The sequence below is a fragment of the Herpailurus yagouaroundi genome, unplaced genomic scaffold (genome assembly GCF_014898765.1).
Source record: "Herpailurus yagouaroundi ecotype Mexico unplaced genomic scaffold, PumYag 184, whole genome shotgun sequence".
NCBI classification, from domain to species: domain Eukaryota; kingdom Metazoa; phylum Chordata; class Mammalia; order Carnivora; family Felidae; genus Herpailurus; species Herpailurus yagouaroundi.
Genome location: NW_024412415.1, coordinates 11,421,831 through 11,443,113, shown reverse-complemented (window position 1 = coordinate 11,443,113; position 21,283 = coordinate 11,421,831). Strand labels below are relative to the sequence as shown.

The following is a 21,283-nucleotide window of genomic DNA, read 5'->3' as shown; positions in this document are numbered from 1 at the left end:
ATCACCTCCCACTTCCCAGGCAGCAGGGTCAGCATGCTCTGCGCAAGGCCAAAGGCGGTGGTGCTCCTGGGAGCTCTACTGACTGCATCCCTGGATCCAGCGGGTAAGTATCCAGTGCCCCTAGCTTAGCGAAGTCACCCAGTACCTCTTGTGGGTGGAGTACCTCTGCAAGATCGGTCAAATCGCAGCACAGGTCAGCAGGATGGCAAACTTCCTGGTGCAGCTTCAACGCCGTGCAGTGTCGCCTCTTGGGTAGGATTGGGGGCACTCAGGGAGCGGGAGAAGCAGGGACAGAGGCCGCTGGGTCCTCAAGTGGTCGCAGGAAGGCTAGCGCTGAGGAACCACTCTGCCTCACAGGCGGCCAGGACTCACCTGCACTGTCCTGGGAAGTGCAGCGCTATGACGGCTGGTTCAACAACCTGAGGCATCACGAGCTTGGCGCAGCTGGTACGTCCTGTGGTCCGGGTAGGGATGAGGGGGAGGATGGCTAGTGGAGGGCCGGCCCTGGGAGATGAGACCCGGACAAGAGGAGAGAGCGCACCGCCAGCCACCTGGCTGTCTGCCCAGCGAACTCCTATGCACTCCTGGGCCCAGGAAACCCTGGCGGAAAGGGGTCTAGTCAGTGAGGTAGGCGTAGGGAGAGGTTTATGTCCTTGTTGGGGACGGAGTGCCCTGACAAAGCCCCGCTCCCTGCTTCCCACAGGCTTCAGACTGCAGCGTCTGGTACCAGCCAATTACGCGGATGGCGTTTATCAGGCTCTGGGGGAGCCGCTGCTGCCCAACCCGCGCCGACTCAGCGACGCCGCCATGCGGGGCACAGCCGGGCAGGCCTCCCGCCGCAACCGCACGGTGCTGGGGGTCTTCTTTGGTGAGAGCAAAGTGGGCGAACACCGGGGTTGACCAGTCACTTGGAGGCTGACCCAACTCCCAGCCATCTCCTCCTCCTCACTAAGGAACACTTCCAGGCTTTCTTTATCTTGGGGGCTTTGGGAGTGTCGATTTAGGGATATCTGCTTCCCTCATCACTCTCTTACCCGTTACTCCAAATCCAGGAGGATCACTGGACCTCCATTAAAGCCCTTAGGAGCTGAGTCCCCTGCCACCGCTCTCCTACTCATATGATTGTATCCTCTTTCCTCCGAAAGAGAAAGGGGAAAGCAGGATCTGGTGGGAGATGGGAGTTGGTTTGGGGGAGCCCTTATCTTAATTATTATTTGGATTCTCACGCCAATGTTATGAGGTGCGTGGAGAGTGTATTATGTCCCCACTTGAAAATTAGAAGAAAGACGCGGAGCTGGTGGCAGAGCTTAAACTACAACATGTCTTTTGACTCTTGAGAAACCAAGAGAAACTCCCTGCCCATGGGGAGTGGCGATTCTCAACAGTTTTGCCTCCAATGCGGACAGGCTACCACGTGCTGTCCGACCTGGTGAGCGTGGAGACACCTGGCTGCCCAGCCGAGTTCCTCAACATCCACATCCCGCCCGGGGACCCGGTGTTCGACCCGGACCAGCGCGGGGACGTGGTCCTACCCTTCCAGAGGAGCCGCTGGGACCCCGAGACCGGACAGAGCCCCAGTAACCCCCGGGACCTGGTGAGACGCGGCAGGCGGGGTCGCGGGGGCGGGGCCTGGCAGGGCCCGGCCGGGAGAGGCTCCGTCCCCCCGCTCCCCCTCCCCTCCGCCACCGATGCTGGGCTGGCCCTGGCGCCCCCTTACCCGTCTCAGCTACTCCGCCCGCGGCTCACCCTGGGCTCACCCTCCCGGTACCCCCGCAGACCAACGAGGTGACGGGCTGGCTGGACGGCAGCGCCATCTATGGCTCCTCGCACTCCTGGAGCGACGCGCTGCGGAGCTTCTCCGGGGGGGCAGCTGGCGTCGGGGCCCGACCCCGCCTTCCCCCGCAACGCGCAAAGCCCCCTGCTCATGTGGACGCCGCCCGACCCCGCCACGGGACAGCGCGGGCCCCGGGGGCTGTATGGTGAGGCCGCGGGGTGGGCTGCGGCGGCCGGGGCGCGCGGCGGGGCGGGCTGGGGGGCGCCGAGGTTGCGCTCCCCGTGGTCACACCGCCGCGCGTCTCTTCCCCTGCGGCCCCACGGCGTCGCGTGCAGCCTTCGGGGCGGAGCGAGGGAACCGCGACCCCTTCCTGCAGGCGCTGGGCCTGCTGTGGTTCCGCTACCACAACGTGTGGGCGCAGCGGCTGGCCCGCGAGCACCCGCGGTGGGGGGACGAGGAGCTGTTTCAGCACGCGCGCAAGAGGGTCATCGCCACCTACCAGGTCAGTCCGCACCCCCTCCCCGCCCCGCCCCGCCCCTGCCTGCTGCGCAGAGCCCTCCATCCTCCGACGGGCAGCCCCCGGAAACGCCCTTTTCCAGGAGGACGCTGCTCCCCAGAACTGGGGCTAGCGTCTCGTCTCGGAGTGGACGTGGAGACGATGAGGAGGCAAAGCGCTGTGATCCTCGAGCCTTTGCTGTGGTTCTTATGTAGCCGCCCTCCTCTGCCATCCCAGGTTCCTTGTGGGGGCCGGGCCTCCGCTCCTGTCCTGTTTGAGTTGCCTCCCTCGTGACTGCCCCTGCCTGACCCTCATCTCCCACCGAAGCCTTCCTTGGGCTCGGATCCCTCCCAGGGCGGCTGCTCCAGCGCTTGCCTCCCTTTTGCCTTCTCTTGTCCCTCAGAACATCGCTCTGTATGAGTGGCTGCCCAGCTTCCTGCAGAAAACACCCCCAGAATATACAGGTATAGGAGTTGGTGGGGGGTGGAACACTTGGACTGCGGAGGTGGGGGTGGGGAAGGGAGGGTCAGGATCCGTGGGAGAAAGAAGACAGGTAGATGCATGTGATGGAAGGATGTGATAAGGAGCCTATTTCTCTTATTACCCCTGTTGGGCAGGGTACCGTTCTTTCTTGGACCCCAGCATCTCCCCAGAGTTCCTGGCAGCCTCTGAGCAGTTCTTCTCCACCATGGTGCCTCCTGGCGTCTACATGAGGTGAGGGAGGGGCTGGCAGTGGAGGAGGCATAGCACACTGGTAGAGATGAAGAATCAACAGCCTTGGGGGCCTGGGGCCTTTTATACAACTCCACAGGAATGGGGGAAGAGAAGCAGAGTTTGGAACCCTGAAATAGGACCCTGGGATAGGAGTTTCAAACTTAACAACTCCTCCTAATGGCTGAACTTTAGCTGCTGAGAGCAGGACTTGTCCAGCAGTTGGGTTATTCTCTTCACTCCTTTCCTTACCACTCTATGTGGACAAAGAGCAACCGATACCTTCAATCCACACACATTGCCAAATCTCTGCTGTGTTCAAAGAAGTTCAGCCCTCCGTCCTGGCCAGACCCCTCTGAGTCCCTCGCCCCACTCAACCCCATGTCAGCTTTTCCCTGAGCTCTCATCCCATCCTTGATGCCCCATTTCAGAAATGCCAGCTGTCATTTCCAGATGGTCCTGAACCAGGGTCTTGGCAGCTCCCCAGCTCTCAGAGTCTGCAACAGCTACTGGATTCGGGAGGTCAGCCTGGGGTCTGGGTCAGGGGAAGGTGGGTCAGCGTCAGTCGTGACACACAGGCTGGGAAAAGCAACCGTTCCAGTTGCTTTTTCAGGTGTTGCCTCTCCAGGTAGTAGGAGATGAAGGGGAGAATGATCAGAAACTTATCTGGTGGGGCGCCTGGGGGGCTCAGTTGGTTAAGTGTCCTACTGTTGATTTCAGCTCAGTTCATGATCTCAGGATTCGTGAGTTGGAGGCATTAGGCTCTGTGCTGACAGTGTGGAGCCTGCTTGGGATTCTCTTTCTCCTCCATCCCTCCTTCTCTCTCTGCCCTTCTCTCTCTCTCTCTCTCTCTCTCTCTCTCTCTCTCAAAATAAATAACTTTGAAAAAAATACTTATAGGTTTGAAAAAAACACTTAAGAAAATTATCTGGAGACAATAGCTCAGGAGTCTAGGACTGGCCAAGGGCCCTTAGTCCTGAGGTGCTGCAGTGGTTCAGGGTGACAGGGACCAGGCTTTGGGGAGAGGCCCAAGAGCCTACTTTAAATGTGTTGTTGTCTATTTCCAGAACGCCAATCTGAACAGTGCCCAGGCGGTGAATCACCTGCTGCTGGGAATGGCCTCCCAGATTTCAGAGATGGAAGACAGGATAGTGGTTGAAGATCTGAGGGGTAAGTTTGGGAGCTAGATGGGATAAGGGTCCAGAAGCCTGGGAGCCTGGGGACCCCTCTGGGTTAATCAACAATTAGACCTTAGGGTACCTACAATGCAGGAACACAGATACACATGCTGTAAATTGCCACTAGAAGAAAAAAGCTTTTAACTTTTTTTTTTTTTTTTTGCTTCATTTAGGTTTAATGTTGCATTTACTCTAAATTACCTATGTCTGAGTATGTAGGGGGAGAGGTGACACCACAATCTCTTGGTACTTAGGTTTCCAAAAGTTTTCTCCAGTCCTGTCTTGAGGCCAAGAAGGTAAAGGACAGGGACTTTACTATTTGGTGACTAGAACAGTCTTGAGTCTCAGGGGAAGATTCTTGCCAGAAAAATTTCCCCTGATCGTACATGGTCACATTGACCCTACGTGGAAGCAAGGTTGATATGGACACATGGTCACAATGTTGGGAGTTATGGGGGTGAGTAGTGCCAACAACCTAATTCAAGACTGCTGAGCAAAGAAGGGTCAGGGGGATTCAGCCTATAGCCTGGTTCTCTCTCCTTCTCAGATTATTGGCCTGGCCCTGGCAAGTTCTCCCGCACAGACTACGTGGCCAGCAGCATCCAACGTGGCCGAGATATGGGGTTGCCCAGCTATACTCAAGCCCTGAAGGCTTTGGGGTTGGAAACCCCAAAGAACTGGAGTGACATCAACCCCAATGTGGACCCCCAGGTGAGAAACAGTAATGATGGCAATAGCAGCTAAAACTTTTTTGTTTTAAGATCTGTGCACATGTAACTCATTTAATCTACATCAAGAATGTTATAGGGTAGATACTATCATTGTCCTTATTTTACCAATGACATGGTTGGTAAGTCAGTCATAGAGATGGGATTTAAACTCAGTCATCTGATTCCAGAGTATGTTTCTCACCACTACATTGTACCATTCCTACAGGGTGGCCTCAGGGTGATCTCTGTATTGGGTGCCATTGTCCTATTCCTGCAGGATCCTTCCTTATGAAATGGGTGACCATGAAACTGCTAATTATTAGGGCCAGATAGCCTGGATGGTGGTGGTCACAGGATATGGCCCAAAGGCACCTAGCAGTGGTTTCACCATCGGCAGGGACACGTGGGTCCTCCCACCTGTCTTGCCACCACCTGAGGGGGATGGCCTAGGAAAAGTAGGCTCCTTCAGGCCTGAGCAGCAAGCCAGGCAGCTGATGGAGTCCTGTGTTTAAGAATGGAGCCACAGTGGCTGCCCTCCCCAACACACCTGTGCACACACATGTGCACACACATATTCCTCACCTCCTGTGGTGCCCCAGGTGCTGGAGGCCACAGCTGCCCTGTACAACCATGACCTTTCCCTGCTGGAGCTGCTCCCTGGGGGGTTCTTGGAGAGTCACGGGGACCCAGGGACCCTCTTCAATGCCATCGTCCTCGACCAGTTTGTGCGGCTGCGGGATGGTGACCGCTACTGGTTTGAGAACACCAGGAATGGGTAAGGCCTGCATGAACTTCCGCCTCAGATGCCACTTTGGCTTGGAGCCCCAGGGCCTCTGCCTGTAAGCAGCCCCACGGGCCCTGGATTCCCAGCTGGCCTCACCTCCTCTTTAACCCCTCTGTGTCTCTTTCCTCATCTGACTTCCTGGGCCCAATATTGCTGGAGGCTGGCAGCCCTTTCTCATCCCAACCATTCGTGGCTTTCTCCAACTTAGGCTGTTCTCCAGAGAGGAAATTGCAGAAATCAGAAACACCACTCTTTGGGACGTCCTAGTGGCTGTTACCAATGTGGACGCCAGTGCCCTGCAGCCCAATGTCTTTATCTGGCATGACGGTGAGTGACAATCAGAGAAAGGACCAAGGATGGGGCGAGTCACTTGGTGCTGTCCAGGGAACCAGGTGCCAGGCAGCATTTTCTGTGTGCTGCTGGGAAGCCTGCTTTAGGCTGCCTCCCCCAGTAGGTACTGGAGTGGTTTGCAGGCTGCACTCTGTGATCAAACTGGGGTAGGTACTGAGAACAGGATATGGAAAGGGACTTTTTGAGGGGAACCAACTCCAGAGAGGTGGGTCTAGTAAGGAGAAGGGTACCTGGTCCTTTACAGGAGAGAGGGGAAGGGTACCTGGCCAACTAATGAGATCCTCAGACTTTAAGGTCTGTTGTGTCCTCTCCCTCAGGTGCACCCTGCCCTCAGCCTCGGCAGCTCACAACTGAAGGCTTGCCCCGCTGTGTGCCCCTGACGGTGATTGACTACTTCGAGGGCAGTGGTCCTGGTTTTGGCATCACCATTGTGGCTCTCTGCTGTCTTCCATTAGGTGAACTCTTCACACCCTCACCCACTGCTTTCCTCCTGGCTGCCCCCCTGCCCACAGAATGTCCTTGCCCCTCATGACCTACTGGTCTGTGGGACCAGCTCTTTGCTACAGTCAAAGCCAGGCTCAGGGGACCTTGTGAAGGGAGGAGCAACAGGACCCTCAGTGAGGCTGCAGGCAAGCCTCCCCACTGGCTCTTTCTGATCCTTTTTAGTGAGTCTGCTTATCTCTGGGGTTGTGGCCCATTTCCGGGGCCGAGAGCGCAAGAGACTACAGAAGAAAGGCAAAGAGAGTGTGAAGAGAGAAGCAGCCAAAGATGGGGTGTCAGGTGAGATGGGGCTGAAGGGAGAGAGGGAAATGGGGCCCAGATAGGGGCCCCTGGGAGAAAAAGCAGGTTGCAGATGTGGGGAGAAAGCCAGGCTTTGGGGGTGTCTGCTCAGACTGGTAGAGTGGAATTGGTTTGAGGTCAGGGGCCTGGGTACCTGTGCTGAACGTCTCTGCCCAATTGTCCCTTCCCCAGCAATGGAGTGGCCAGGCCCCAGGGAGAAGAGCTATCCCATCACCATCCAGCTGCTCCCAGACCGACGTCTACAGGTCCTAGACAGGCGGCTGTCTGTGCTCCGCACCGTCCAGCTGCAGCCCACACAGAAGGTCAACCTCATCCTGTCCAGCAACCGCGGGCGCCACACCCTTCTGCTCAAGATCCCCAAGGAGTATGACCTGGTATGGCCAGCCTGCCTCCCCTACCTGGAATGCTCCTATATCTCCCCTCTCAGAGCGAGGCCTGTTAGTTCACACCTTCTCAGCTACAGAGCTCCCCTGTGAAGATGATGCTGGGGAGAGGCTCTCCTTTCAGCTGTCTCCACACTCCATGTGACCCTCCCTTTGACCTGCTTGAGCCATTCACCTGGTTCCAGCCTGGATACATTGGGAAGCAGCTTTTCTCATCTTCCCTCAACTCAAGGTCCTCTGAGTGGGGGCTGAACCAGACCTGGAGCTCCAAGCACTGACATGGGCTTCCTCCCACCCAGGTGCTGCTGTTTAACTCTGAGGAGGACCGGGGCACCTTTGTTCAGCATCTGCAGGGCTTCTGTGTGCAGTGGACTCTGGGCCTTGACGTGACTGAGTTGGAAGAGAATGAGCTGTTCAGGAGGGCTGTGACCAAGCAGCAGCGGGCCCGTATCCTGGAGATCTTCTTCAGGAACCTCTTTGCCCAGGTGCCATGAGTGTGTCTTTTGGAGGCAGGACCTGGCCCAGGGTTGGAGGGAAGCTGGGCTGGACAGGGTCCTGCATGGGGTAAACTAAGTCTGTGTGCTGGAGAGAGACAGCGTTGATTGAATCCTAGCATTGCCACTCACTAGCTGTGTGACTTTAGGCCAGTCACATCATCTCTGCTCTGTATCTCCACTTCCTCATCTATAAAACAGTGATTAAAATAGGATCCACTGGCATTCCCAGGTATCCCCCATATGGAATATAGAATAAATAAAATAAAATAAAATAAAATAAAATAAAATAAAATAAAATAAAATAAAGTAAAATAAAATAAAAGTAATAGGATCCATCACCTTGGGTTGTTGTGAGGATTCAGTGAGATAGTCTACATCAGTGGTTCTCAAAGTGTGGCCTCTGGACCAGCAGCTGCCACCTAACCTGGGAATTTGTTAAAAATATAAATCCCCAGCAGTCTCCACCAAATCCAGCTAATCAGAAGATTGTTTATCTGGCCAGGCCCCTGCCTCCAGGAGACCAAATCAGGCACATGGTAGCTCTGTCTAAATTGACAAGAGAATAAATATATCCCTAGCCTTTTCCTGCCTGTCCACCACTGTCTACTTCATTTCTGTCCCCAGTATAGGGCCTCTCATTTCGCATTTTGAATCCCAAACTTTGTTCCCTCCCATTTCCACCCCCCACCTATAGACCTAGCACCATTCCTAACATATAAAGCTCCTGGATCTTGAGTCCAGGGAAAAAATGGGCTGGCTGCTAGAGATCTGAGTCACTGCCTCAGAGGCCCAGGTCAGAAGTATATCTAAGGATCAGGAGAGCTACAAGGGCTCACTATTTCTGAATTGGACTTTTGGGAGATGTGAAGGGTCACTGAACTGCATTCAGCCCAGGCCTCACCTTCTTCTCTCCTTCCCTCTGCTACTGCCCGAGTGCAGGTGCTGGAAATCGATCAGGCGGATGCAGGCACCCTGCCCCTGGACTCCTCACAGAAGGTGCGGGAGGCCCTGACTTGTGAGCTGAGCAGAGCTGAGTTTGCCGAGTCCCTGGGCCTCAAGCCCCAGGACATGTTTGTAGAGTCCATGTTCTCTCTTGCTGACAAAGATGGCAATGGCTACCTGTCCTTCCGAGAGTTTCTGGACATCCTGGTGGTCTTCATGAAAGGTAGGGGGAGAGTGGACCACTTCAGGAACCAGCAGTCTTTCAGCACAGAGGTGACCTGAATCCCTCTTTTTCTTCTCAGGCTCCCCAGAGGACAAGTCCCACCTGATGTTCACCATGTATGACCTTGATGCAAATGGCTTCCTCTCCAAGGATGAATTCTTCACCATGATGCGGTATGGAGTGGGCCCTTCCAGTTCTGAGACTCCCTGATATTTGAAACAAAGTCAAATCAGAGGAGGGTAGGTGAGGAGGTTATGTGGCCATCTATTTTGAAAGCCTGGATACTGCATTCTAGATTCTCAGAGCATCCAGCTTCATAAGTTTATCTGGCCAGGCCCCTGCCTCCAGGAGGGTCTATTATCTGCACTGTCTACACGAGCTAGAAAATTCTCCCTCTCTAGTTAAAAACAAACAAACAAACAAACAAACAACAACCACCAAGTCAGTATGACCAATAGCAAAAGTCTAGTATCCCTTTTGGATGCCTTTGGATCTTTGTAAACTCTTCTACACCATACCTAACACTGGTGCTTTGCGCCGTGAATTAATGGATGGAAGATTAATGACCTTGGTCACTTTTCCTGTATTAATCACTAGGAAGTGCAGGAGAAGAAACATGGAAAGTTCCTCTGTATTCCAACCCTTCTTTCTTCTTGCTTCTTAAGTTATTTTTGGTTGTGGTGTGCTGACAAAGACCAGCTTTGAGTGCATAGACTTCTTATTCCTAAAGACACTGTTCTGGTAACAGTGAAAGTCCCCTTCAGCTCCATGAGGACAGGGTTCTTACTTCTCTTTTGTTTCTCACTGAATCCACATCTTCTGCACTGTGATTGGCACATAGCAGGTATTCAATACATACTTAACGAATCAGATGGAATAAATGAGCAAATGAATAAACCAAATGCATAAAAGAGTGCAGAGTCTTTTACCTTTTCTACCTTAAGCCTTTCCATTTCTTTCTGCATTCCCTCTAACTTCCACATCCCTCTTCCATCCCAGACACCACAACTGGACATGGGCTTCTAAAAGGCTGTGGTGAAGCTGATTGCAGTCCATCCCTCACTGGGTGTGCTATTGCAGGCCCAGACCTGGGTGAGGCTCTAGGGATCTCGGAGAGGGTCCCTGTCCACCAGAGCCAAGCATCCACTTTCTCTTCTTATGTTCAATTGTAGATCTTGCCCAGTCTCACTTGGATGATGTGTTTTTTAATGGGCTTGCTGTGCCAGGCACGCACAGGTCTTTTTTTCTGTTGGATTCACACAAACAGGCATGGTTGGCTTGTTTTTGTCCCAAAGGACAACCTAAGAAGAGTATGGCCACTCTGGGTGCTATGAGATCGGGTGTGGAGACAATCCTGCCTGTGCCCTGGGGTGTTGGCACAAGGAAGCAGCAGCCATTGTAGCTACATCTCCTCCCCCGGCATCCAGGCTTCTGTGCCCCCACTGGACTGTGAAAGGGGGAGGCCAGTGGCAGCGTGGGATGCATTAACACAAGAGAGTGGGCAGAGACCCTGCCACACAAGAAGCCCATGGTCATCTGGACATGTCCCTACACTAAATGGACATTGATCCCACCTTTCAACGCCCCCTTGTTTGAGGGCTGCTTTCTCTAATTGGTCAAGGTCACTTTCAATTTCAAACCTGTGGCCACCCCACCCAGCTTAACGTCAACTACAGGCTGGAAGAACACCTTCTCAATGCCATTTCCCGGGTCACTGGTAACCACATTAGATAATCTGGGGCCCGCCCCACCGTGCACCTGCCTGAACCTGACCTTGCCAGATGACAGACTGGTGTATCTCTCCTCCTCCCCCAGGTCCTTCATCGAGATCTCCAACAACTGCCTGTCCAAGGCCCAGCTGACTGAGGTGGTGGAGTCCATGTACCGGGAGTCGGGCTTCCAGGATAAGGAGGAGCTGACGTGGGAGGATTTCCACTTCATGCTGCGGGACCATGACAGCGAGCTCCAACGCACTCAGCTCTGCGTCAGAGGTGGAGGTGGAAGTACGTGAGTATGTAAGAAATGGTAGGGGGCACCTGGGTGGCTCAGTCAGTTGACTTTCACTCAGGTTATGATCTCACAGTTCGTGAGTTCAAGCCCCACGTCTGGCTTTGTGCTGACAGCTCAGAGCCTGGAGCCTGCTTTGGACTCTGCGTCTCCCTCTCTCTCTACTCCTCCCCATTCATTCTCTCTCTCTCTCTCTCTCTCTCTCTCTCTCAAAATAAATAAACATTAAAAAATTAAAACAAAAAAAAGAAATGGTAGGAGTCAGGGAGGGACGTGTCTTCAAAATGAGAGCTACTGGTGGATAGGAGTCAGGTTTTATTTCTCTTCAAGTCTTTTGTGCCTAGTATAGAGCCAGGCACGTGTAGTCAAGGGTGTCACATACATGTGCACTGCACAAACATGCCTACTGAGAGGTCAAGGGTGGTCTGAAATCCAGCCTACATGCCACTTACTAAGCTCATGCACATTGGTCTGGGGTGTAGCTAGTCAGAAGAAGAGGCGTTATTTTCTTTATACAAAGGATGCAGGATTGCATCTGTCTGCAGTTTTCTAATTATACCAAGTTACCCCCTTGTTTGCAATGGGTGCCCATTGTGGGCAGTGAGGGGAACAAGGCTGGAACAAGAGATGAGAACATGGCAAAATCACTGGCAATTGCTGTGGCAGCCTTCCCGGAGAAGAGAGGGGGGCAGTCTACCATTCTTCTACCCTTGTGGGGAAGCTTGTCCAGACTCTTGTTCTTCTCTCCAGGTGTTGGAGACATCTTTAAACCAAACATCAGCTGTCGAGTCTCATTCATCACTCGGACTCCTGGGGAACGGTGAGCAGGAATGGGGGCACTGGCAGGTCCCTTGTCCAGGTCCCCTGAAGAGAAATGAAGGAAGTAGGGCTGGCTGAATCAGTTCCTGGGACCAGATATTTTTCCTCTGAAAGTAGCTCTTAGTACATAATTGATCCTGGCCCAAATTCCAGCTGCTTCCCTCATGCCATGTGGCTCAGAATCCTAGCTGTCTCCCTGACACTTCAAGACAGAATCCTTCTGTAAGACAGATGCCCACATCATATTCATTCTGCCTTGCCTCTCCTACCTGGCATCTCTCTGACCAGATTTATGGGCAGATTCTGTGGGCAGGGGTGGGTTCCAGGATTCGTCCCCATCCTCTGAAGTTCTGACCTGGTGATTCTTCTCCTGGCTGCAAAGACAAGGGGAGAATGGGCCCATTTTTCCTTTCTCAGATCCTGCTCTCAGGAACTAGGGCTCCCTGCCTCAGAAGCCCCAGAGCTGGGAGGTCCGGTGCTGAAGAAGAGGTTTGGCAAAAAGTAAGTACTTTCTAGACCCCCAGGCCCAAGGAAACATGGGGAGAAGTCTCGGAGTCTCTGGGCCTTGCCCACCCTTCCTGGACACACAAGGGACCATCCTGTGTCTCGTTCTATGTGTCTCTGACCTGATTGGTGAGCCATAGAGTCAAATAATTCTTCAACATCTTCCAACCTCTGCACCCTAACCTTCAGGAAAGGGGCCTGGCACTCAGATGCAATACCAAGATGGCAGTAAGGGCTCTCCTGGCTCCTGCCTGCTTTGGGCACATCAGTGAGGCCCGTTCAGGGAGCACCAAGAGGGAAGGACAGAACACACAGGAGGAAGATGAGGTGGAGTAGGGGGAAGACAGAAGAGCAGGTGGATGGAGCAAATAAAGATGAGCGCTGAAAGTTGGGGGCGGGTAGGAGTCTACTCCCCAAATGCTGTTTCCTTCATCTGTTCTGGCCCATCCTGACCCCTGCCAGGTTATCATGTCTCCTTCATGGGGTGGCATTTAGGGGAGGTCAGGGTGCCCTGGTCTCACAGCCAGCTGCCTCCCGTTGCTGCAGGACAGTGGTGCCCCCTCCCCGGCTGTACACGGAGGCACTGAAGGAGAAGATGCAGCGGGGCCCCCTGGCCCAGAAGCTGCGACAGTACAAGCGCTTTGTGGAGAACTACCTGCGGCACATCATGTGCGTGGCGGTCTTCTCTGCCATCTGTGCTGGCCTGTTTGCAGAGCGTGCCTACTGTAAGAGTTTCAGCTTGTGGGCGGTGGGAAGGGGCACGTAGAGCCTTCTGGCTGCTCTTCCCACTGGAGCCCAGGCGTTCTGACCCAGGCCAGGGACCCCAGTCTCTGTGCCATGCTGATCCACCCACACCCCCTCTCCAGATTATGCCTTTGCCTCACCACCCTCGGGCATCGCACAGACCACCTTTGTGGGCATCATCTTGTCCCGGGGCACGGCCGCCAGCATCTCCTTCATGTTCTCCTACATCCTGCTCACCATGTGCCGCAACCTCATCACCTTCCTGCGCGAGACCTTCCTCAACCGCTACATACCCTTCGACGCCGCCGTGGACTTCCATCGCTGGATCGCCATGGCTGCCGTTGTCCTGGCCAGTCAGTGGCTCCTGGGAATCCTCCCCATTGTTGCATTCCCCTGGGTCTAGCTGTGGGGGGAAGAGTGAGGAGATTGGAGCTACATAGACTCCCATATCTCCTCCCTGTGCCTCCTCTGTTCCTCAGGGTGGGAGGTAGAGTCGGCCCTGGGTGGCATCTCTAACAGAGTCTCTTTCAGTTTTGCACAGTGCTGGCCATGCAGTCAATGTCTTCATCTTCTCAGTCAGCCCCCTCAGCCTGCTGGCCTGTGTCTTTCCCAACGTCTTTGTGAATGATGGGTCAGTTCTGGGGAGGGTTCCCCCATGGGACATTTGGGGCAGGCCAAAGGGTATAATGGAAAAGACATAGATGGCCCTCAATACTCTACTCTCACTGAATGAGAGTGAAGAGCCTGCTGGGGATGCTGAGAGGTGACTTCCTTGCCCTGGAAGGAAGTGGCCATGATTAGCCAGGCAAGATGTTTGGGAGATGAATTAGAGACTGTTTCCCACATGTACCTAACACAGAACTTGGAATCTTAGCCTACCATTCATTCACTGGGAAAACATTCATGGAGTACATCATACATGACCATCCAGGTGCCAGAGAATAGACATGCTAGATTCATGCAGTCATTCAGCAAATACTTGTTGAGTATTTACTACAAGCCTAGCATTGTTTGAGCATAGGGATTAGAACAATGAGCAGAACCACACCCTTGCCCTCATGGAGCTTACAGAATGTGAACCGAGCACCCAAGGAAGCAAATAGCAGTAAGAGAGTTCAAGATAATGCAGAAGGAAGAATTGCCAAGAAAGCAGAGGGTGGAACTGTGGGTGGCTGGGTGCCATGTTCCTTGGATGGATCCCTGGCCATCTGAGTGGAGGCCCAGTAACCTCAGCAGTCAGGGCCAGCAGAAGCAGAATCACATTGTGACAGTGGGGAAGCCAATCCTGCCCCAGCTAGAAGCTCATATACCTTTGCCCTACAGGTCCCAACTTCCCCAAAAGTTCTACTGGTGGTTCTTCGAGACAGTCCCAGGTAGGGAGTAGGGGTGTATGTGGGGCCTGGGGGTTCTATCTGAGGACCTCTGTTTGTCTTCATCCTCCCATGAATACATACTTGTCCTAGTGGTCGTGGTTCCCTTTCTAGTCTCCAGGACAAGCCTCAGCTGCAGCCCCGGCAGACAAGCTGTTCTGGGGGCCAGGGAGATCAGAGAAGGAGGGTAGACTGGGGGATCGCTGTCATATTCTCAGCCCATGCTGAGGTCCCAAAAGTATTCTCTGACCCTGTCCCCGCTGCCCCCAGGCATGACAGGGGTGCTCCTGCTCGTGGTCCTGGCCATCATGTATGTGTTCGCCTCCCACCACTTCCGGCGCCGTAGCTTCCGGGGCTTCTGGCTGACCCACCACCTCTACATCCTGCTCTATGTGTTGGTGAGGGATTCTCTGGGCAGGGCCAGTCCACGGGGGCAGGGATGAGCACTCATAATGGGGGTAGGGAGCAGGCCTAATTGGACCTGAGAGCAGAGACCCCAGCCTCTGAAGTCTATGGTGGCTTTATCTACCCAGCCCAGGCCCAGGGTCCGGGCAAGAAGTGTCTGGGCAAGGGAGGGTGCAGGGAGGGGCCCGGCTGGGCCTGAGCTGTACTAACTGGCCACGTCTCCAGCTCATCATCCACGGCAGCTTCGGCCTGATCCAGCTGCCCCGTTTCCACATCTACTTCCTGGTCCCAGCACTAATCTATGGGGGGGACAAGCTGGTGAGCCTGAGCCGGAAGAAGGTGGAGATCAGCGTGGTGAAGGCGGAGCTGCTGCCTTCAGGTACGCGGCCCGACATGACCCCAGGTGGGGGGCATTGGAAGTCGACTCATGGGACATGTGGAGATAGCTCCACAGGCCTCCAGACCCCCATCAGGCCTTTTAATAATCTGTCGGGGACCCCTGCAGCTTTCCTGATACAAATGGAGCCCAGAAAGGGCTGTGTTGCCCCCAGGAGGACTTGCAAACAATGAGAAGTGACCATGAGAAGAGGCAGCTGAAAGGCATTTAAGGACAACACAGACCCCCTTGTGTGTGGTCTGGGTGCTCCCCAGGGAACCATCTATACCCCTCCCACCCCCTCCTCCTAGAATAACCCCCCTTCGGAGATGGGCAATTGGCCCAGATTTCAAGAGTCTATCATTTTTTAGTTGTTTTTTGTTTTTTGTGTTTTTTTTTTTTAGAGTTTATTTATTTAGAAAGAGAGAAAGCATGAGCAGGGGAGGGGCAGAGAGAAAGGGAGAGAGAGAGAATCCCAAGCAGGCTCCTCACTGACAGTACAGGGCTTGAACCCACGAACCACGAGATCATGACATAAACTGAAACCAAGAGTCAGACACCTAACCAACTGAGCTATCCAGTTGCCCCTGAGAGTCAATTTTTGAGAGTTTATGTTGGCTAAAGTGAGGATTCACACCACTGTAGAGGCTGGCAGAAGATGGTTTTAGGTGTTGTGGGACCATCTAATCTTCAGGATTAACATAGTAAGAAAATTAATCTCATTTCAACTTTATGTCCATTGAGATTACTTAAGGACAAAAACCTCAGCATGTTATTAGTATGCTTTTTGCACTTTCCAGTACTTGCAAATCAACTTTTTTTTTTTTTTAAACGAAGAAAGAACAGGCCTGAGGCTCAGCTGTGGTCTGGCACACCACACAGTATCCAGCTAAAATTTGATAAAATACGGTGCCTTCTATTTACAATACATGATACTGGTTTTCCACCTGTCTGAGTGACCTGAAGTTTGTCAAGGTAAATCATATTGAAAAATTAAGTCAATATGAAGAAAAACATTAGATAAACAGTAGTGCAGAGATGCACAGAAATGGCCTATCCAAAGGTAATTCTCAAATGGTGGAGGTTTGGTAAACTGTGAGATGGTCCCTGGGGAAATAGGTCCTCTGACCTGTAGGCTGATATTCAGGATAGTAGCATAGGGGCCTGGATGTTTCACGGGAATAAGGAGTGGAGAGGAGAGTAGCTGGAACAAGGAGCAGAGAAATCTAATTCTTGGGTTACCCAGGAAAGAGAGAAGGGGACCCTCTGACTCCTACCTCCAGGAGCTCCACTTGTTCAGACCATATGCCCATATGCCCAGGAGCTCCACTTGTTCAGACCATATGTGTAGAGTAGACAAGGTATCTGGGGTATCTGCCAGTCCTCGGGTACTGGAAGCAAACCTTCTGATCCCTGCCCTTGTCTGCCCATGACTCCCAGGAGTGACTCACCTGCAATTCCAACGGCCCCAAGGCTTTGAGTACAAGTCAGGACAGTGGGTGCGGATTGCCTGTCTGACTCTGGGGACCAACGAGTACCACCCATTTACACTGACTTCTGCGCCCCATGAGGACACGCTCAGCCTTCACATCCGGGCAGCAGGGCCCTGGACCACTCGCCTCAGGGAGATCTACTCACCTCCAATGGGCGACGGCTGTTCCAGATACCCAAAGGTGCCTGCCACCAGGAACCACTTTTTGGTCTCCAGCATTGGCAAAGGGTCCCCACTCTCCCCTGCCCTGAGACTAGAAGCTCCAGCCAGCACAAGGCCAGGCTGGGGTGCCTGAGAAGAGGCTCTGTGGTTCCTGTAGCCCTCTTCTCCCTGTCCTATACCCATTTCTAACCTCAGATCTGGGGCCAGACCAAGCTCATCTCTTCTCCCTCTTTGGTTGGCAGCTGTACCTCGATGGGCCATTTGGAGAGGGCCACCAGGAGTGGCATAAATTTGAGGTGTCCGTGCTGGTGGGAGGGGGCATTGGGGTCACCCCCTTTGCCTCAATCCTCAAAGACCTGGTCTTCAAGTCATCGTTGGGCAGCCAAATGCTCTGTAAAAAGGTGAGTGTCTCTCTCCCATTCTTAGAAGGAATGGGACAGACTGCCTGATTGTGTCCCCACATCACAGCAGAGTAATATGAGTAAAAGCCCCTGGCCCCTAGGCACTGACTCTGCAAGGGCTATTCATACACATGCCCACATGCCCAACATTTGAGGGAGGGTAGGACGTATAGACAGAAGGACCTCTGCTGGGGTCTGCTGGTTAAAAGACTTAGATCAGGCTTGTGGGGCTGCCAGAGATTTGGAGTCTGTGGGTGGTCTGAGGCTTTCCAGCCTCTCAGGTGAAGGCATCTGGGGTGGATGAAACTTGAGCTGAGCTGAGTCTTGAGCTCCAACAATGTGTCCCCAGATCTACTTCATCTGGGTGACACGGACCCAGCGGCAGTTTGAGTGGCTGGCTGACATCATCCGGGAGGTGGAGGAGAATGACTGCCAGGACCTGGTGTCCGTGCACATCTACATCACCCAGCTGGCTGAGAAGTTTGACCTCAGGACCACCATGCTGGTATGTCAGGGCCGGTCAGGCAGGGTAGGTATGTGGGCCACCATCTAGACTAAGAGCTGACCCTGGCTCTGTCTGACTGTGACATTCCTCCTCTACTCCCTCTTCCAGTACATCTGTGAGCGACACTTCCAGAAGGTGCTGAACCGGAGTCTGTTCACAGGCCTGCGTTCCATCACGCACTTTGGCCGCCCCCCCTTCGAGCTCTTCTTCAAATCCCTGCAGGAGGTCCACCCACAGGTCAGCCCCACCCCCACCTGTCCTGAAACCCTGGCCTTCCCCTGCCAGGATATCCTGGACTTTAAGCACCCTACAGCTATAATCTGAGTGGAGAACCATCCCATGCTAGCTCCAGGATGGGGTCAGGTGTTGGAGGAAGGCCTCAAACCCTCCCTACCCCCGACTGCCCCTAGCTCAAGCCTCCTCCTCAGAGCTAGAGGTCAATGCTTTAGTCGTTCCAGCAGGCTTGAGAAGCAGCTTCCACCCAAGGGGTGATAACCTTAAGCCTGCAGGCCTCTCCTCCATGCAATCACTCCCTGCAACACACTTGACAGGTACGGAAGATTGGAGTGTTCAGCTGTGGCCCTCCAGGAATGACCAAGAATGTAGAGAAGGCCTGTCAGCTCATCAACAGGCAGGACCAGGCCCACTTCATGCATCACTATGAGAACTTCTGAGAACCTCTTAGAACTTCCTGGTTCCTGTTTCCCCCTCTGTGGACCAGCCCTGCCAGCAGTTTCTCTGTTAGAATCCACTTCGGGCCTCAGCTAGAAAGCTGGAAGAGTTCCTCCCCCATATCCCCATCTGTCCTATTCTCTGACAAGGTAGAGAAGACCCCTCCAGCTCAAGCAACAGCAGGTTATGGCAAACTAAGGAGAGTAGGGACAGCCTCTGCCCTGTGACATCTGTAGAGGTGAAGAGATACAATAGCATTTGCCTCTGATAGGTCCCATGTCCCTATTTTCCTTGCACAAAATCAATGTACTGCTTTGGTATTTTCTTGGCTTAGGCATTTGAGGGATGATGGAGTGGGGATAACTAAGGTGAAGAGAGGGCTAAGTGAAAATCTCCTCAGAGCCCAGTTCATAGAAGCCACGATGCTTAGAATCTGGATGATCAAACTGTCTCTATTCAGTCTCTGGGGTCTTGCTCCTCCAGTTCCACCCCCGACCCCTTCTTGCTCCTAAAGGGTCAGGAACACTGAATAATAACCAGGAAACAAAGATTCCTCCCTAGTCCTGATGTTCCTGCTGTCAACCAGCAATGCCTGCTGCTATGACTTTTCCATGGCCCTTCTCTGAGCCTGTGAAGCAGCACCTGGGCTCTGAGACCAAGGGAATCCAACCTGTCTGCCAGACATCCAAAGCTCCCACCCAGTTCCCCACTTCCACAAGAGTGGGGTGACCAGCTGTCATGGTTTGCCCAGGACTCTCCCAGTGATAGCCTCTTGTCACAGGAAAGCCCTCAATCCCAGGTAAATCAGACAAAGCTGGTCACCTTACATAGGAGGCAACCTGGGATGTCACCTCCATACTAGGCTCTATAAGACACTTCCTTTTCCTTCTGCAACTGTTTCCTAAAAAGCTGAGCTTTAATTATTTTTTAAAATTTAAGTATAATTTTCAGGGGTGCCTGGGTGGCTCAGTCGGTTAAGCATCTGACTTCAGCTCAGGTTATGATCTCACAGTCCGTGAGTTCGAGCCCTGCATGGGGCTCTGTGCTGACAGCTCAGAGCCTGGAGCCTGTTTTGGATTCTGTGTCTCCCTCTCTCCCTGCCCCTCCCCTGCTCATGCTCTGTCTCTCTCTGTCTCAAAAATAAATAAAAACATTTTAAAACTTAAAATAAAATTTAAGTATAATTTTCATATGGCAAGGTGTATAAATCTTCAAGTTATATGTACATGTGTTAACACTAACCAAGTCAAGATACAGAACATTTCAACCACCTCAGAAACTTCCTTTGTACCCCTTCCAGTCAGTCTCCCCCAACCAGTAGAAGCAATCACTGGTGTGATTTCTGTTACTCCAGATTAGTTTTGGTCATACTGAAGGTACCCTTTGGAAACTGGCTTCTTTCAGCACAATGTCATTGTGATTCGTCCATGTTGTTGTATGTATCAGTAGTTAATTCATTTTTATTGCTGAGTTGTACTTCACTGTAGAGATGTCCCAAATGTTTATCCATTCTCCTATTGATGCACATTGGGTTGTTTCTAGTTTTTGATAATTCTGAATAAATCTTCAATGAACATTCTTGCACTTGTCTTTGTTCATGCACTTTGTAATGCCCTCATTCCTTTTGGGTATATATCTGGACATAATGTACTCATTCTTCTTGGGTATATATTTAGGGTGGAATTGCTGAATCACAGAGTTCTTTAGCCAAGAAGACCTGTGGCAGGGAGAGTTTCTGCCCATCTCCACATCCCTGCCCCAGGCTCATCTTCTCATTGGTCCTACCCAACCTCTTCTGACAAGCCAAATGCCTTTGGCTCCCAACCCTCTATATTGAAGGAATCTCTGACAGAACTGGAAGAATGCTGGATCAGAGACCCAGATTCTGGTCCCAACTTTACTCCTAAGTAGTTACAGAGGAAAATCCCTTAACTTCTCTGAGGCTACTTCCTCATGTATACCACCCTCTATATGGGTATTAGGAAGTCAGATAGCAATAATAGCCCAGAAAGTGATACAGATGAGAAAATGTATGTGTTGTGTGCCAGTCTCAGCCTACTGATAATCAGTGCTATAGCTGGACCAGCCCTTGTGGGTTTTTCTTATGATTGTAAGACACCCTCAGCAATCCATCAGGAGACTTTGAAAGATATGAGGTTTATTACTTATAAGTGGTGGAAATTATATGGTGTACCTGGGGCCACACAATGAGGTCATGGCTCAGGCTTAGGCTTCTGCTTCTATTGAGGTAGAGGATGGGTGCTTAGGGTTTTGCAGGCTCACTCTTTATTGGTGAGTTTAAAATACAAGAGTGGAGAGGGTGCCTGCCTGGCTGGGTTGGTGGGTGGAGCATGTGACCCTTGATCTCAGGGTTGTGAGTTTGAGACCCATGTTAGGTATAGAGATTACTTACAAATAAAATATTTAAAAAAAACATAAGAGTGGGAATTGAGAATACAGGAAGACAGGAAACAAGCAGCTCAAATGGTTAGTTACCAAACAAAATCAACCAAGATTTCTAAAACCATGGAGCCTAGAGTGGTGAGGGGATAGGGTGCAGTGCAGCCTGGCTCTTTATCTAGTCATGTGGCTGGCAATGTGTTTATTCCAGATAGCCATTTTTAAGTAAGTGCCTCTTTTTTCCCCCTTATTTATTGAGAAATAATTAGCACATATTACTGTATAAGTTTAAGGAGTATAGCATAATGGTTTGATTTACATATATTGTGAAGCAATTACCACAATAGCTTCAGCCTAACATTCAGCACCTCGTATAACTATGATAAAAAGAAAAGAAGAAAAGAAAAAATAATTTTTTTTTTCTCCTGGTGATGCGAACTCTTAGGATTTACTCTCTTCACATCTTTCCTATAGATCATTCATCAGTGTTAGCTACAGTCATGTTGTACTTTATATCCCTAGTACTGACTCATCTTATAACTGGAAGTTTGTACCTTTTGACCACCTTCCTCCAAT

The 21,283-nt window shown here is 52.2% G+C and overlaps 1 protein-coding gene across 1 annotated transcript; it reads left to right on the top strand.

The window, feature by feature from the left end:
- The first annotated feature begins 33 nt into the window (after positions 1–33).
- Positions 34–19,297, top strand: DUOX2 (dual oxidase 2). The gene is given in 34 exon segments (XM_040492563.1): positions 34–103; positions 358–447; positions 704–868; positions 1,407–1,594; positions 1,777–1,860; positions 1,862–1,979; positions 2,110–2,276; positions 2,674–2,734; positions 2,888–2,984; positions 3,413–3,503; positions 4,049–4,151; positions 4,707–4,870; positions 5,469–5,644; positions 5,862–5,980; positions 6,322–6,459; positions 6,671–6,784; positions 6,977–7,179; positions 7,488–7,673; positions 8,625–8,850; positions 8,930–9,023; positions 10,666–10,853; positions 11,608–11,677; positions 12,094–12,177; positions 12,727–12,905; positions 13,047–13,277; positions 13,456–13,555; positions 14,248–14,297; positions 14,565–14,692; positions 14,925–15,078; positions 16,516–16,748; positions 16,972–17,130; positions 17,480–17,635; positions 17,744–17,872; positions 18,187–19,297. Coding segments are annotated over 34 exon segments (4,638 nt in total). The 3' UTR covers positions 18,310–19,297.
- Positions 19,298–21,283: the final 1,986 nt, after the last annotated feature.